Source organism: Ambystoma mexicanum, chromosome 7p (assembly GCF_040938575.1).
Source record: "Ambystoma mexicanum isolate Mex_15411 chromosome 7p, UKY_AmexF1_1, whole genome shotgun sequence".
In the NCBI taxonomy this organism is placed as follows: Eukaryota; Metazoa; Chordata; class Amphibia; order Caudata; family Ambystomatidae; genus Ambystoma; species Ambystoma mexicanum.
The window spans coordinates 876,304,832-876,320,293 of record NC_090939.1 but is presented as its reverse complement, the minus strand read 5'-3'; the positions used below and the strand labels follow the sequence as shown (position 1 = coordinate 876,320,293).

General features: G+C 45.5%; 1 protein-coding gene across 2 annotated transcripts in view; it reads right to left on the bottom strand.

Annotated features, from left to right (window-relative positions):
• Positions 1 to 15,462, bottom strand: part of SH3KBP1 (SH3 domain containing kinase binding protein 1) — a 1,496,599-nt gene that overhangs the window by 341,259 nt on the left and 1,139,878 nt on the right. For both annotated transcript variants that reach the window (XM_069637105.1, XM_069637106.1), the window contains one exon: positions 4,024 to 4,099. In XM_069637105.1, coding sequence (XP_069493206.1) covers positions 4,024 to 4,099 — 76 coding nt within the window. The remainder of the gene's footprint in view (positions 1 to 4,023; positions 4,100 to 15,462) is intronic.

The following is a 15,462-nucleotide window of genomic DNA, read 5'->3' as shown; positions in this document are numbered from 1 at the left end:
ATCTGACCCGAGGGGTAGCGAGAGAGGTGAGCAGGGCACGATATCCCTGGCATTCCGGTGAGAGGAAGATAGTGGTAGTAGAGAGGTAGTGGTAGTAGCGGAATAGGAACAGTAGTAGAGGTTGAGCAGAAAGAGCGACAGTGAGTGGGAGAGGAGGAGTAGATATTGGTGTAGACGAAAGTTTAACTAGAGAACCAGTAAGAGGCGGGGAGAGTAGAGTGAGCGGAAGGAGGGAAAGGAATAACTGAAGTAGAGGGATAGTTGGAAGTATAGCGGTAGTAAGGAATAGGAGTGGAAAAGGAAGTAAGATCAAAGGGTGGAGGTGGAAAGGCAGAGTGAGAGATTGGAGGAACAGTGACGTAGGGAGAGAAGAACAGCTGTTGGGATTAATATGGCGCAGGGTCAGGTGTGAGAAGTTGAGAAAGGAGTGTGCATGACGCAGGGCAAAAGAAGGACCCATTCCCTATTGCCGGAGACTAACCAACGATAGGAGAGGGAAAACTGGACGTTACCTCGGGAGTCAGGTAGCCATCGTTTTAGGGCAAACATCTAAAATGTAAAGAAGAAGAAAGACAGATGTGTTACTGATCAGAGAACTACAAACCACTGTGACAAGGAAGTCTGGGCTAGGGAGGTGGGAACCAAGTTCGAGAGAGGAAAGGGCCGGCCCTAACACCAAACTATCCCCAGTTCATTAGGTCTCAAAAAGAACCAGCCATTCTGATCAGCACAAGTCTTAATAAGCACCCTTGAAACTTTACTTTAGGAGTCAGTGTGGTTCTTTGTGCCGGGCCACCATCACAGTGCCCAAAGGGATAAACCGTGATTAGAATATTTTATAAAGATTTGTCATTTTTTGTTAAAAGTTCAAAAAGATATTGACCTTTTTTTTGAACAAATTGAAAATATTCGGTTTAAAAAATGGAAAATATGTACAGTACCTTTGAGAAATAAGATTGTTTATTCTAATTTTTCAATAAAGTGTACACATTTTTAAAAATAAGCTATTACTTGTTTAAACCCCATAGACACACCTCTAGCATTTTCAGGCTAATGATTAGAAATCATTTTAAACAATCTTACCATCAATATATTTCTTATGTGACAATTAACTTGGAACATCCTACATGCAAGGATGGCTTTGTTTGTGTCCATAAAAACCTGGCCTAGAAAACCCTTGTCCATTAAAAGGAGAGGCAGAGCATGCCTTTTTGATTTCCAGAACTGTGGCGAGTATAAAAGAAATAGAGCTACCCAGAGAAGTCCAAAGGGGTTGGAGGCCGGGGTGCAGCATGTGGAAGATAACCAAGCAAAATTTCAGGACACCCAGCCTCAGTAATTATGATCCACTTTGCTGCTCCCCAGTTTGTCGTTTTCATATAACCCTCTAAGGTCAATGCATAGTCTTGCACTACCATTTGGCTTGTGTACTGCCACTATGGGGTTTATCCATTCTGCGCCTCTACTTCTTCAATGAGGAGGGAAAATATGTCTACCAGATACTCCATGAAAACGACAAACTGGGGAGCAGCAAAGTGGATCCTAAATCAGAAACTTTGCCAGAAATATTCAGGGACTGGACCTGGAATAGTAAATAAGACCCTCCTAGAATATTTAGGGGGAAAGGATTCATATATTTCCAGAGTTTTTCGTGTACTCTTCTTACTTCATTTAAAAAAAACATTTAAAAATGTTCCTGCGATATGCTCCCGTTAAGTCTCCTCCGAATGTTGGGCCAGTAAGATAACAGGAAAAATGTTTAAGTGAGTCAAATAAATGAAATCCCATCGGTAGTGAGAATTGACACCACATGCCCTTTGACCCCAAAAGTAATATTACAGGAGGTGGCATTGGACAATCTTTGAGCCCCAATGAAAGACTGAATCCGTCTTTTTCAAAACCATGGTGCAGAAGCAGATGAAAAACTACCTGGTAAGTAGCAAAGTCAAGAATCTACTATAGGCGTACTTAATGATACAGTTGCAACGCTTGCAAGCAGTCCAAAGTAGCTGCAAGGTTATCCAGTCACTTAGTCGCCCGATATGGTGGTTTTAATGACTAGTGATGACATTTGGGCATCATGTTTTTGGTGAAGCATGGTCTATATGGGGTGACCAAGCAAAAAAAACAGAGTCACAAGCTGCTCCTCAATGATGACGCCCAATGAGGCCGAAACATGTTTGGGGATGCTTGTGGTATCGTGCAGAAAGGGATGTGACCTAGCAGTTCAGGCTGGACTGTCCCTTTGGGTGTGGGACCAAGCCTGATTTGCATATGGTCTTTCACCTTTCTGTAATGGCTTGGCAGGCCTTAAGTGAGGGTCTGGAGGGTTGCCCAGAGCTGTGCCAGAGGTTAAGGTTAATTCCACACCTTCCAGGCATCACCTCTTTGTTTTTGCTGAGTATATGGGGTCATAATTTAGGTAATTGATCGTTTCCAAGCAATTTTTAGGGCAGGAGATATTGCATTGGGTGATCCAAAAACATAGATCCCTTGCAGGCAGCAGTATAAACAAAGCACCTAAAACAACAGCCCTGGTGGCGAGGATATGCCATTGAAATACCTGTAAACCCAAATGAATCAGTGATTCATTTGGGTTTACAGGCATGGCTGGCTTTTTCCCCACCACGGTGCCAATGGCTGCAAAATGAGGGTGGCTCACACCCACTCCCCAGTGCACTAAAATGTACATAGTCTGAATAAGTGGGGCAGGGATGAGCTCACTCTACCCGCATACCACCCGCTTCCGGGTGGTGGGAGCAGTTATACTTAATCAGTGACACCCAGTCACATCAGACAAAGCACGCCAAGCACCTGAGAAGCAAAACAAAGTGAACACTGAGATCAGTGCAGCTGCGGGGTGAAACACTGGCAAAGGACCTTGGTGCCTTAGGGGTTCACTTCAACTGATAAACCTTAAAGGGTTAGTAGCCCAAACTCCCTCGTTGACTTTGCCCTCCCTAAATTATCAGTCAACATGTAAAGTGGAACAGAAACACTCATTCACTGTATGCTATTTTCTTTTTAGGGCTCGACAAAGCAGACTTGTGTCTTAAAACATCCGTGGCTTACACATTTCCGTTTATCTCACAAGACCAAGCACACTGGCACCTGATTGACACAGTTTGTATCGTAAATGCCCAAGTTGGAAAACAACTATTTTTCAGGAAGTCCAACTGTGCGCCATGTGCGGAAGGCCTGGTGAGCAGGGGTGAGGATGTCACCCAGAGCACTGGACGAGAGCGGGGGCACAACGCTTCTGATGGGGACTCCCCTGATCAAACAGCAAAAGCAAGAGGCCGCTGATATGGAAAAGGGACGGCGCCAAAGGGGCCCTGCAGGATCTCGCTGGACACCAAGGCTGAAGAGGCGCTCAGCAGAGCAGCAGACACAGGTAACGAGGGCACTGAGGGGGTGCTATAGGCTGGGAAAATAGTGGGGCCAGTGGAGTGGTATGGAAAGGGGGATCCAGAACAGAAGCAGAGATTAAAAACAAAGACGGGCCTTGGAGATAGCCGTAGGTGGAATGACGGTGCATTACACCCCAGGGGAAGGAAAATCGCCAGGATGGAAACCTACACCGCTGTTCAAGGGGTTCAAAAGCAAGCGTGCCAAACAGTCTAGGCGCCACAATAGCGCAGAACCAGGGCGAACCCATGACAGCAGGCATGCAGCTGTGGGACTGTCGCTGTGTGAATCAGGGAGGAGTTCACGACTCCATTGCCATCCTCATGTGGATGCAATTTGCATGTGCCGCACTGGGCTGCTCCTGCAAAACAGGCCACATGCATACAGCTTAAACCGTGGAAGCACAAAACACCTTCCAGAATCACACCACTGTAGGATTTAAGCAGGAAAGGTCTAGCTTGCACACCACACGCCTTTGCACTGTTGCCAGACAATGCCCCACATTCTGATTTCAGCTGGCAATGCGCACAAAGAACAGACCCAAGACCTTCAAGAAACCTGTATAATCATGCACATGTTCTGGAAGCCTAGTGAGCAAAGCACATTGTAACTTACGTTTTGTTCTTCCATCGATTTCCAGCTTTACTGGCTCCTGAGTTGACGCAGCGGGCGGCAATTTCCTTCCGATCGTCTGGAATAAAGAAATGCACTTTAGGTGATGTGTTGTGTGCCCTGACTGATGCATAAGCAACATTGCTGTGCTGGTGCCTAGACAATCCACTCCAAGCTGGAAGAACAGCTCATAGTGTAATACGATATGGTATTTATAACGCGCCTATACACAAGTGTTTCAAGGCAAGGCAAGGGAGGGGGAACAGAGGGAAGACAGACAGCGATCCTACTAGGCCAGGTGTCATTCAGATCGCGCAAGTGCATGGGAAAGGGGGGGGGGGAGTGCAGTACATGGGTTAAAAGAATAATAATAAGTAAAGTGCAGCCATCCGGTGTCAAGTGCTGGTAGTGGGACTGTAGGGATACAGAGACAGTTACGAGTGCAGGCGTTGCCAAGAAGGCAGTGCAGGTGAGCGACTGGCGGCGGGGGGGACCTAAGCACGAGATCAGAGGGTGGTCAGGTAACCAGTACAGTTTCAGCCAGGGATTCAGCAGGGGAGAGGAGGAGAAAAAGCAGAAGCAAAGAGAAAGGTTTTGAGGTGCTTCCAGAACCGGAGATGGTTCTCCACAAGGTTCAGAGAGGCAGGGAGGCTGTTCCAGAGGGAGGCCCAAGCAGAGAAAATAGATCTACCACCAACTCTCTGCTTGGAGAAGCAACTAACCCTGGGGGTGTTGGAGGCGGATGAGCAAAGATCTCGAGAAGGAAGATATTTAGAAAGAGCAAGTTGAAGGTATTGAGGTCTCAGACCCCAGAAGGACTTGTGGACAATGCAGAGGGTTTTGAACTTAATCATTGCCGCCAGTGGGAGCCAGTGCAGAGATTTCAGTCCTGGAGAGATACGATCCCTGGGCTTAAGGCCAAGGACAAGTCTTGCAGTCCATAGACTAAGAAGTACTGCCACTGAGGTCAATACATAGCTTTCTGTTCCTGGGAGAACCATGTTTCTAGTGATGGGACCTCAGGGAACAGATCCATACACTGCAAGAGTTGGGCTCACCCAATTGAGTCAAGCAGACTAGTGCACCAGGTAACAATGATTTTAAAATGAAAAAGGCAAGGTCATAGAAATGTGGTGTCCCTGGAAGATATAGACCTTCCGAATCATCAGAGAAACTGCGAGCAATTTCGAAAATAATTAGGATTTGCATTTGTAAGATATTGCAAAACAAAAACTGGGGCTTTCACCTCAGAAGGTTTTCCACTTGGAAACTGGAAAACCTAAATCTTATGAATTACAGCTGAAAATTGACAGACCACAACGCAATCTAAAATGCGAACACCGTTTTATCGTACTTGATAGTTGAGGAGGCATGTATGCTTTGTGCAATACAAGAGGAAGAGAGATAGCTTCTGAAATTCTAGAAGAGCTGCTGTTCTTTGTGTCTATCGCCTCCATAGCCTGACATTATGTCAACAGTAACATTATGGAACAGGGGGGCGTTAGGTTACAGGGCATGGCCGCCAATCATTCCACAATCCAGGGGCAGGCTTATAAAGGCAACTCCTAAACAGTCACTTTTTTCTCCCAGGAGGCGGTAGGCGGACTGGGGCGAGACACTCAAGACCAGACCTAGATTGAACGTGCAAGTCGGAGACAGGTGGATGAACAGACAGTTAAACATAGAAACCAAGGCTTGCAAGGAATACATTGATCGCTGAATGTTGATCATCAACATTTATTTAAGCGTGTAGCATGATCAATGTGTCGGGTCAGAAGGAGGACACAAAGACTGACGGGTCATCTCACTGCTTATTTTTATTAAACAATACGTTTCAACGCCTAACTTTCCCTATACTAAGGGTGTTCCCCACCTAAAAAAACTAAGGTGCTTGTCAGTGAGAGTCCAAATCATAAACAGTCCACTGTCCCAACTCACCCATCCTGACTGAACCCCTACTATAACATAAGTCAGGAAAATGACTCCCTTCTTCTGCAGGTTGGTTCTCCATCAAATGCAGTTCAGAAAGCGATTCTTAAATAGTTCTTGGTAACTATTTGTATAACGTCCCACAATTCTGACACTGGGTTCTTCAGCCTTGACTTATTTGATCTTTCTTTCTTTCTTTCTTTCTTTCTTTCTTTCTTTCTTTCTTTCTTTCTTTCTTTCTTTCTTTCTTTCTTTCTTTCTTTCTTTCTTTCTTTCTTTCTTTCTTTCTTTCTTTCTTTCTTTCTTTCTTTCTTTCTTTCTTTCTTTCTTTCTTTCTCATAGGATGACTTCACTCACCTTTTTGGACTTTCTTCTCGTCTTTCTGAATGCTTAATATTTTTATCAGGGTCTCTGGGTTTACTTTTGGTTCCGTCTCTTTTCTACTTCAATCAGTCTTCAAGGTTTCCCGTTGACGCTTGTTGCTGTGTTTTTAATATCTCAAAATGTTCTCTTCTTGCTTGTAAGCAAGAGTTCCCACAACACTTGTTATCTTGGATTAGTACTTTATTTGTACTGAGTCGAGTATGAGCATTCCAATAATTAATTTCCTCTTCTTCACTCAAATATTCTGTCTCTACTGGGAGCATGAGGGTTCCAGTAATGAGTCTTTCTTTTCATTCACTTTCAATATTTTTTCAAGACAGGGACTCGGAGCGTTCCAGTAATGTTCTTTAATCTCACTCCGGAGTCTCCCGCTTTCCCCATTACATGCTCTGCTCAGTGACAGCATCACTGAGTTTCTTGATGGGATAGGACTCCCTCTGTGCTTTGTCAGGTTGGCTTTGTGGAGTATATCGGACATTTGCTCTTTCCTGTGTTTTCTGACACTTTCCATCCGGAATCTTGTATACTGAGTCGCCTTCTGGGGTGGTCTCAGCATTGTTAATGGACCTACTGGTCCACCATTGCTTGCAAATGGTCATGCCTCTGTGGTAATTGTGCCTTACATACAGTTCACTTTCTCTGCAAACTTCCCCTTCTTTGTGCCACATATCTGTGACTTTGCTTAGCTTTGCCTCATTTCAGGACGCTGCGCGGCCTGTTTTCCATCTACGTTCACCTGTGCACAGATTCATATTTCGAGGGTTCTCTCACTCTCCTCGGCTTCCTGATGATGTGTGTCTGGTGTCTCTCTACGTGATCTCCGCCTTTTTCATTTATGACGTAGCAGTGCGATTTCCCTGGCTTGGGTTCACAGTCCTTCCTCTCCATTTGCTGGACACTGTGTATTCTTTTCATAATTGTTTTTCTTCATCTCAGTATAAGGCAATATTTCTCTCAAAGTGTTTATCAAGATTTCCTGATAACAATAACACATTTTTGCATGCTTGTCAGGCTTCTTTTCACAGAATGTTTTGGTAGGTTTTTTGATGGTTTCTTTAGGGAGTTCCTCATAAGAACGTGAGTCCTTGTCCCCAAAGGGGCGAGTCTCTCCCGGTGAGGTCCCACTTGCCTCTATAAGGGAGGGTATTGCGTAGATGGCTCACCTCCCTAGCCTCATAGGGAAAGTCTCCCCCCTGGGGAGAAGTGGGATCACAGGACATGCAACACTGAAATGTTAACCAAAGTTAAAGCGTGGAGTTCCAATATCAAAAACAAACAATCACTGCAGGCCCTCCTTCAAAGCCCCTCAAAAGTAGCAAGCTACCCAATGCCAGGGGCCTGCAACCTTTGCTCACCCGATGTTCTGGACTACAACTCCCAACCACTCTATCCAGAATAGTACATCTTGATGGATACGGAATTCGTAGGCCAAAACATATTCAAAGCCACAGTTTGCAGACCCATCCAGTAACACCTGTTAAAACTCAAGTGTTTCCACAACTGGTAACCATCTGTGGTAGGTCAGTGAATAACTAAACAACATCAGTAAATTGTCTTTCAAAAATCTCATAGATCTCAAGCAGCTGAGTAACTCCAGCCAATGGATCAGTCATAGGGAACACGCGTTGGATCTCACACCAGTACGACGGCTCCTTAATATTATAGGGTCTCATGGTCTTGCACAACAGCCTGCACAGTGAATGACTAAGTCTCTGAGCATGGCATGGCGTGCTACTTTGTGGGAATGTTCCGAATTAAGTGTGATAGCTTATTTTTGGACACCAAATACTTATGAGAAAAAGACAAACATCCAGTACAATAACTCTCCTGAAAGGAGAAAGAATGCTGGAAATTTCATATCTTTCAAAGTGACCACAGACAGAGTTTTAGGGTAATTGGGTATTAAGTTTTCTGATGTCCAGCACATAGTCTCACAAGCCAGCAACCAATGCCTTCATGGGCCTGTTTGCATGAAATGATTACCACTTTTTTTTTCCCAATGCTTGTACGTCACAATGCTGGCCAGTCCCTTCCTTGTCCCATAGCACTTCAACATCCAGCATGCCTAGCGGCGGAAGAATCTGCGAGCAACCTGACCGGTGGCGAGACAGCAGGGAGTTGCTGTGTTTCAGAGAAACCTGCACACCGGAGCAATGGATCAAATATGCTAAGCGACAGAGCTCAGACCAACGCACATAATGTCAGCCTCAGCAAATATGTAGAGTGGGCCCGCCGCTCGCCTGCAATCTCTGCGCATCAGGCAAATCAGACAGAGGCACTCACCTTGCCTGAGAAAGAGCAGCAGAGTGGTCCTCCTGGAAAACTGGTATAAACAAAGAGCGGGAGAACCCCAATACAAACTGGGACATTGAATGTGATTACAGCCGGCCACAATACCTAGTGCCGGTTGACCCCATATGAGAAAGGGGCAGGGCTTAAGTCCCCTTTTATGCATTTGCTCATCTGCAAGACCTCCACAGGGGAAAGGAAAGACAGTGGTTGGCCCGCGGAGCCAGGTGAGGGAGAGAGCCAATGAAGAGGGAAAGAATAGGATTAAAAGGCTCACAGAAGACAGGAAGGTGTGGGTTAATCGGGTAAGGTCAAAGGAGGAAAAGAAAGACCAAGAGACCAAGCAGAGAAAGGACACCTTTAAAGCGTGGAGCAAGATTGCCCACGACGTGTGCAAGATGAGGCATTGATTAGTTGGAGAAATTTTACTCGGGCTTGTGTGTGCATGCATGGTGTGTGAGTGAGGCTGATAGAGGGAGTGAATGAGAAGTTGACAGGGGAAGTAAAAGTAGATTGACTGTGGGTGTAATGTAATGGTGCGGGGAGAGAAGTGTATCGGGAAGAATAGTAGTGGGGAGAGTAGTAGGGGAGTAGAAGTAGTGCTGAGAAGGAAGAGTAGTAATAGAGCAGAGCAGGAGTAGAGAGTGAACATCAGGGGGGGAGATGGGGAGAGACAGGAGAGTGAGTGGTAGGGGGGAGGAGAGTAGACAGAAGAGAGAGGGAAGCTAAAACATCAGGGCGAAGAGTAAAAGGGCGTGAAAAGGAAAGACCAAGTGGGGCCCGAGTGTATGGAAGTCACCGATCTTTATGTTACACTGCATTGGGGAATGAGGTTACGGCCCCCCTAGATTGCTCCCAGGGGGAGATGGGTAGAAAGGTTGCTTGCCATTAGGTCATCCCCATCAGACAGGCAGGATCTTAGACAGCAGGTGCCACCGAACTCTAGTGACCATCTTGTGGTTTAAGGAAGCCTGGGCTGTAGGGAGGGGATGGCCCCCACTAGACGGGGGCGAACGAAGGACGGCACACAACGAGCTCCTTTATGATTCTTCACATAAAAACCCTGCAACTGGCTTCAAGAGTTGGTGTGTCCTTGAGGTCATCCGAGACAGAATCAGCACATGCAGGTTTTATAGGTGGGCAGGACATTGTCCATGGCCAGTCCTGCAGTGACTCCCATTTTGCATTAAGTGGCGGATCCATCCCACTGGCAACTACTCAGTCGCACATGTGTGCATATGTAGAGAGCGAGCACTTGCGGCTTAAGCTGCGGCTACACAGTGCCAGCATTTGCTCACACACTGCTTCCTGCCTTTCTTTTGTGACTAGGCTGCAGTTCTTGCAAACTGAGCTTTTTTTGCTGTGGCAAATTGACTTGTACTCAGCAAAAAATGACGCCAATCTGCTCGAATGCGGGTGCACACTTTTAGAAATGTTTATCAAGCGCGTCATGGCCCAAACGCAGAAGGGCGCTATGCAAGATACATACAATGATTGTTAACAAAAAGCACAGCTAAATATGTATTTGACAATAACAGCAAAGTCTAGCAAACATAAGAAAGGGTGGAGGGCAAGAACAAAAAACAAGGCAGCAGGGTTTGTTCGCAAAGTCCTATTCATGAGCGACACTCGCTGCAAAACAGACATAAGGTGCTTGAAACACATATGGCCATCCTGGTCAGGAACTCAAACAACACGTGACTTTCATTGTATCAAGGGTGGCGACTGCAAGGCCTAACTCAAAAATCACTTCCACGGGTTTTGCTCTACTGCACAATACAATGGCATAGATAATGTTTGAAGCCATAAGACACCTCCAAATATGTGATACAATAAAGATGCTCTCTCTTACAAGCTTTCTTAAATAAACATACAAAAGGGACACGCACGACCACAACCACCATCGATTAAGGCAACTCTAAAAATTGCCCATTAAAGATGAGGACATATTCCGTGAAAGAGAAGTCCTCTTTCAGTTACAATATGCAATGGTTGGGTTTTAGCTGGGGCACTAGCACTTCCATTCAAGTATTACGTTAAATTGACTTAGTGCGTGCGTGTGTGCGTGCGCAGATGTTGCGGGGCTGGCCTTAGCAGCGGCAGCTCCGCCGGGGGAACCAAAACTCATTTTTGGTGAACATTTTTTCGGAAGCATCAGCGTCGTATTGTTATCAAATGTACCCCGCTCCCCGGAAACGAAGCACGCATAATTTCAATAGGGTGCCTGCCGTGCCTTCTCCCACCAAGCCAGCTTGGGGGAGATACTCAAAGACACCCCCAAGCTGGTGTGGCATGGGGCGGTTTATGGTCATTTCATCTAAAACCATTACATCTAATGGCATTCCATCGAAATGTTTCCATCTAAAAAATGTCCATCTAATGCATATTTTTTTCTTTTTTTTTGGGTGGTCCCCCCTCAAACCCCTGTTTTACCCTTTAAAATGCACCTGAACAAAAAGTAACCCTTTACCCCCAAAAACATGCATTAGATGGAACATTTTTAGATGGAAAAATTTCGATGGAATGGGTTGAGACTAATTGACTAGATACCGCAAGGGGGCTTAATGGTGCCCAGGGCCGTCGCCCAGGTGACCCTGCTCTAAGGCCAGCCCTGAGATGGTGCTCGACACACCTCAATTTGGAAGTATGTATATATCATATAGGCATCCAAATGACCACTAAAGGAGATGTCTGCCTGCAGAACCACTCTGGGTGTTTCGAACCATCATGGCAGGGGCAGCTGTTCACATGGAATCGCGTATTTGCAATCACTCCCATCATTGAAGGACCCATCAATTGCGCGATTCGGGTTATGGGACCCCAAAATAAACGGTGGAGAAACTAGCAAAGAGGCACGAAACGAATATTATGAAAGCTAGACTCAGAACACCGAGTGGTAAGGGGATCTGATTGGGGCTGTACCCTGTAAATTTAGAGAAACAAAGAGTTCGTGGCGAGGATACAAGAATGAGCACCCAAAAAACAACCTAAACCTCAAAAAGCACTTAAGATGCTTGTTACTCCAACTACCACCACATTACATTCATGGTTGGAGCAAAGGAATTTGTTGAAAAAAAGTGCTTGTGACGGAGATAGATAAGGCAGAGGAATGTCCTTCCACTCCGCCCAATGTACACAAACCTCTGGGGTGCGGCTTCCTTGCAAAGTTGTGCAAGAGAGAACTGCGTTTTGTTCAATATACCTGACCCACACAGATTTTCTGGTTGTATTTTTTTGCTACAAACGGAGTTCAGCAAACTGCTTGGTTCCCATCCTGCAGCTGAACTCAGTAGCGGCGTGTTATTGTTCTAGAGGAGTCCGAGACATCGTACTTGCGGACAGGCATAAGCCCAGTATAGTCGTGGCCCAGTACCTGGCTGGAGGCGGGCACACAATGGCGATATGCAAAACATGCCCAAGAAGAATCCCCGATCCATTCCTGGGGACCAGCCCTGACAAAGCCCCCCAGTTGGATGACTCTCCAGAACTGAGCCTGGTTTGTCAGAAACAGGTCCTCTTGAGCCTATAGCAGAGTGAAGCAAAGAGATTGCCGTGGTTGGGCAGATCACATGGGAGCACATGCTAGACATTTTCTTGTCAGAAGATCACTTGGGCCACCCCCCACTCCATTTGACCAGTCCTGGGGGTTAACACCATGGTGCCCCTTCTTACCAGAAATAGTGAATATTTGTCTGGGGCTTTCAAGCACACAGTGCTTTGTCAGTCTGGCTGGAGATCTTCGTCAGGGGCAGTTTATCCTCCTGAATAGTTGCTCGCTGGCCATTTGATGAAAACGAATGATTTCTCAATATCATGCATTAAAAATATCTCTATACTGCAGGCTCCTCTGTGCAGTGGTCGACTTTATATGCTAGCAACAATATAGTCTACACCAGGGCTGTCCGACTCCAGGCCTATGGGTCTGGAAAACTATTTTCAGGATACCCCTCATTAATATTCATGAGATACATTTGCATACAATGAGTCCGGGCCTCGAGTTGGACAACCTTCGTCTAAACCTGGATGTAGCTTTCTCCAGAAAATATAATGGGGTTGAATGTTCTCGAGTCCTGCCCTGATTTAAGACTTCCAAGTTCATGAAGCTACGGCTGCCATATTGCTGGATTCACTTTGCCATTCTCAGCTGAGGTTACTAACACCTTGAATAACCCCTTACCACTCTTTTCACGAGGCACGTCCGCACGTTATTATATCACTGCAGGACAAGCCACATGCAGGCGTGCTTCAAGTCCTGGGATATAAGAAAAGAGGTTGCATTTCTTAGGGTTTATTTGCTCACCACTGGTTCCAAGTCAATCAGAGCACTGAATTCAAACCAGTGTGCTTAGGAAACAGGACTATTAGGGGTTCTATGTGAATATGCCATTAGTAAAGAGACAACCGCAGCCCTCAACCTTTTTTTACTGCAAGGGTACCCTTTTTAGCCCTTCCTTCTGCCACCACAAAAACGCATATTCCTTACCCACTTAAATGGCGGTGATGGATAAAAGAATGCTACTACTGGCATCTTTAATGCCCCCATTTTATCGATCTCATTACCACCTAAATACCCTGGTCACAGAAGAGCTCCTTGGCACTTTGCTTCTGCCACAGTGACTCCAACCCAGGAAATACCACTCGATAGATTGCAAGTAGCAATATAAGATACAGGCAACAATACAAAAACAATATGGGCTCCCAATGCCCACCTGGAGTTGGGATGTCCTTGACCAAGTGCCTTCTCCCCTTGGTTTTGCATCGAACACTGGCTTCCCAACCTAATACACCCCTCCTGTACTGCAATCGTCCCACCCCCTCTATTTGATTTATCAATTACCTTTCATCTCTGTTGCAGTGTTTGCTGACGCCATCCCCTGATCACATGCTCTACTGTTTTGCTTCATATTGGATGTGGTCAAATAAGTGGTCTTCTTTTATTATCAATAAAGTTAAACAATAAAATCAATTAAAACCGTCCCAAACAGTAAAGAGTCAAATGTTCCAATTTTCGTAGGGAATGTGACGTCACTGGCCTAACCAATAGTAGGATAGTTCAAAGGGCAGTCTGCCACCATAAACTGGTGAATGCTGGCACGAAGAAGATATCCACGGTATCCCCTACCAAACTTCTTACATCCCTGTACTAAGGCAGGGGGCAGTAACAGGTGCATTTAGAGCCTGTAACCCTCCCACCCACTCCAGTGGTCACCACAAGGGGAAGGGGAAGGAATAAGTTACTTACCTGTAACTGTTCTCCAGCATGGGTCTGGCATGGATTCACATGCTGGAGAAACCCATAACTCCTTCTCATAAGGCTGACACTATCAGCGAGCCATTACAGCTCCCTAGCTAGACCCAAACAACTTACAGGGGCATACTTTATTTTCTATACAAGGGAACAACATTGCACCTTTTCAAAGTTAATTACAAGCAAATAATTTGGTTCCCCCTTTGGCACTGATGCAGAGGAAACATTTCTCATTATGACTCTACTTGGCGTACCATTGGAGGTTCCGCCGCTAGATGTCTTGCTGGAACAACAAAGTATTGAGTCATACAGATCGCTTGAGGAAGAAAACAAATGAGCAATATTCTCCTGGTGCTACTAGAATTATGGCGACTACAAAGTTGAACATTGTTCACAACAAAGCCATTGTTAATGTAACCAACGCTCATTGCAAATCCAAATTTACAAGCTGAGGGTACAGAGGGACACACACTAAGGCAGACATTGGCAGCAGGGTTTCAACAAGGAGGGAGCAAAATACTACACCACGCCCTTTCTGAAATCCAAGATGGTGCAAGCCTTCATGCAACGTTAGGCCGAACCCCCTGCAAACCAGAAGATCCCATCAAATAGCCCAGTCACACAGCAGACCAGTTCTCAGTATAAAGGTCGTGGCGTGCTGAAGTAAGGAGTCGGACAAAGGGGTGACATTTCAATTGTGGCCTTTCTTAAATAATAATCAAAAATGCCTATATTTCCCTATCACTAAAGGGGTTTCCCCACCTAACTGAAGAATAACCGAGGTGCTCGTCGTCCGGGTGGTTGTCCAACTCGGAGTGTTCGTCCTCCGTCCAAACTAGCCTACTCAAGCCCTACCACTAGCACAAGACATTAACATAAAAAGTTCCAGGAGAATCACTTCTCCTGGTCAATGAGATCAGCCCTATGGGTGTGATTTTGTTAGTCTTTGGCAACAGTTCAGTTTCTGCACTTGTAGAGAATACCAGTTTAATGGCTCCCTTCTCCTGGTCCAATAGTTCAGCAAATTCAACCTGCTCCTGGTTAACTTGGTTAGTTTCCTAGCTGTTTGCTAAACATTTGCCTTAGTTTCTGCTTCAAAAATTATGTCGAGAACCAGGAGAATAACTCTTCTGCTGATGCATCCACTGAATATCTTTGGATAACTTCCTGCAGCAGTATTTTATCAACCTTCGCAACTCATCCTAAGCTTCTTTTCGGGTTTTCGTAATGGTTATATACCCTTGGTTTCCAAAACACAATTATTCCTGGACTTACTTTACCTATCTCTGGTTGGTAAGAACAAGGGGCAACTGTTCCCATAGTGTCCTTGGTTCTTTCCAGCACTCTTACAAAGGAGATTTGTTTTGTGGTACTCTCTGGCCTTAGTGTCCTTCTTAAGACTATAGTGTTGAGGGCAATTGTTCCAAATTATCAACTTTTTTTTAATCTCTTTAGCTGAACTGGAAGATCGCTTGTGATGTAATCCTTACACTTGGTATTTCTATCTCCAATCTGGAGATGAGGGAGATTACTCCCAATTCCTTCTTTACATTTAGTACTTACTTCTGGCACAAAGACTGAGACAAGGAAGA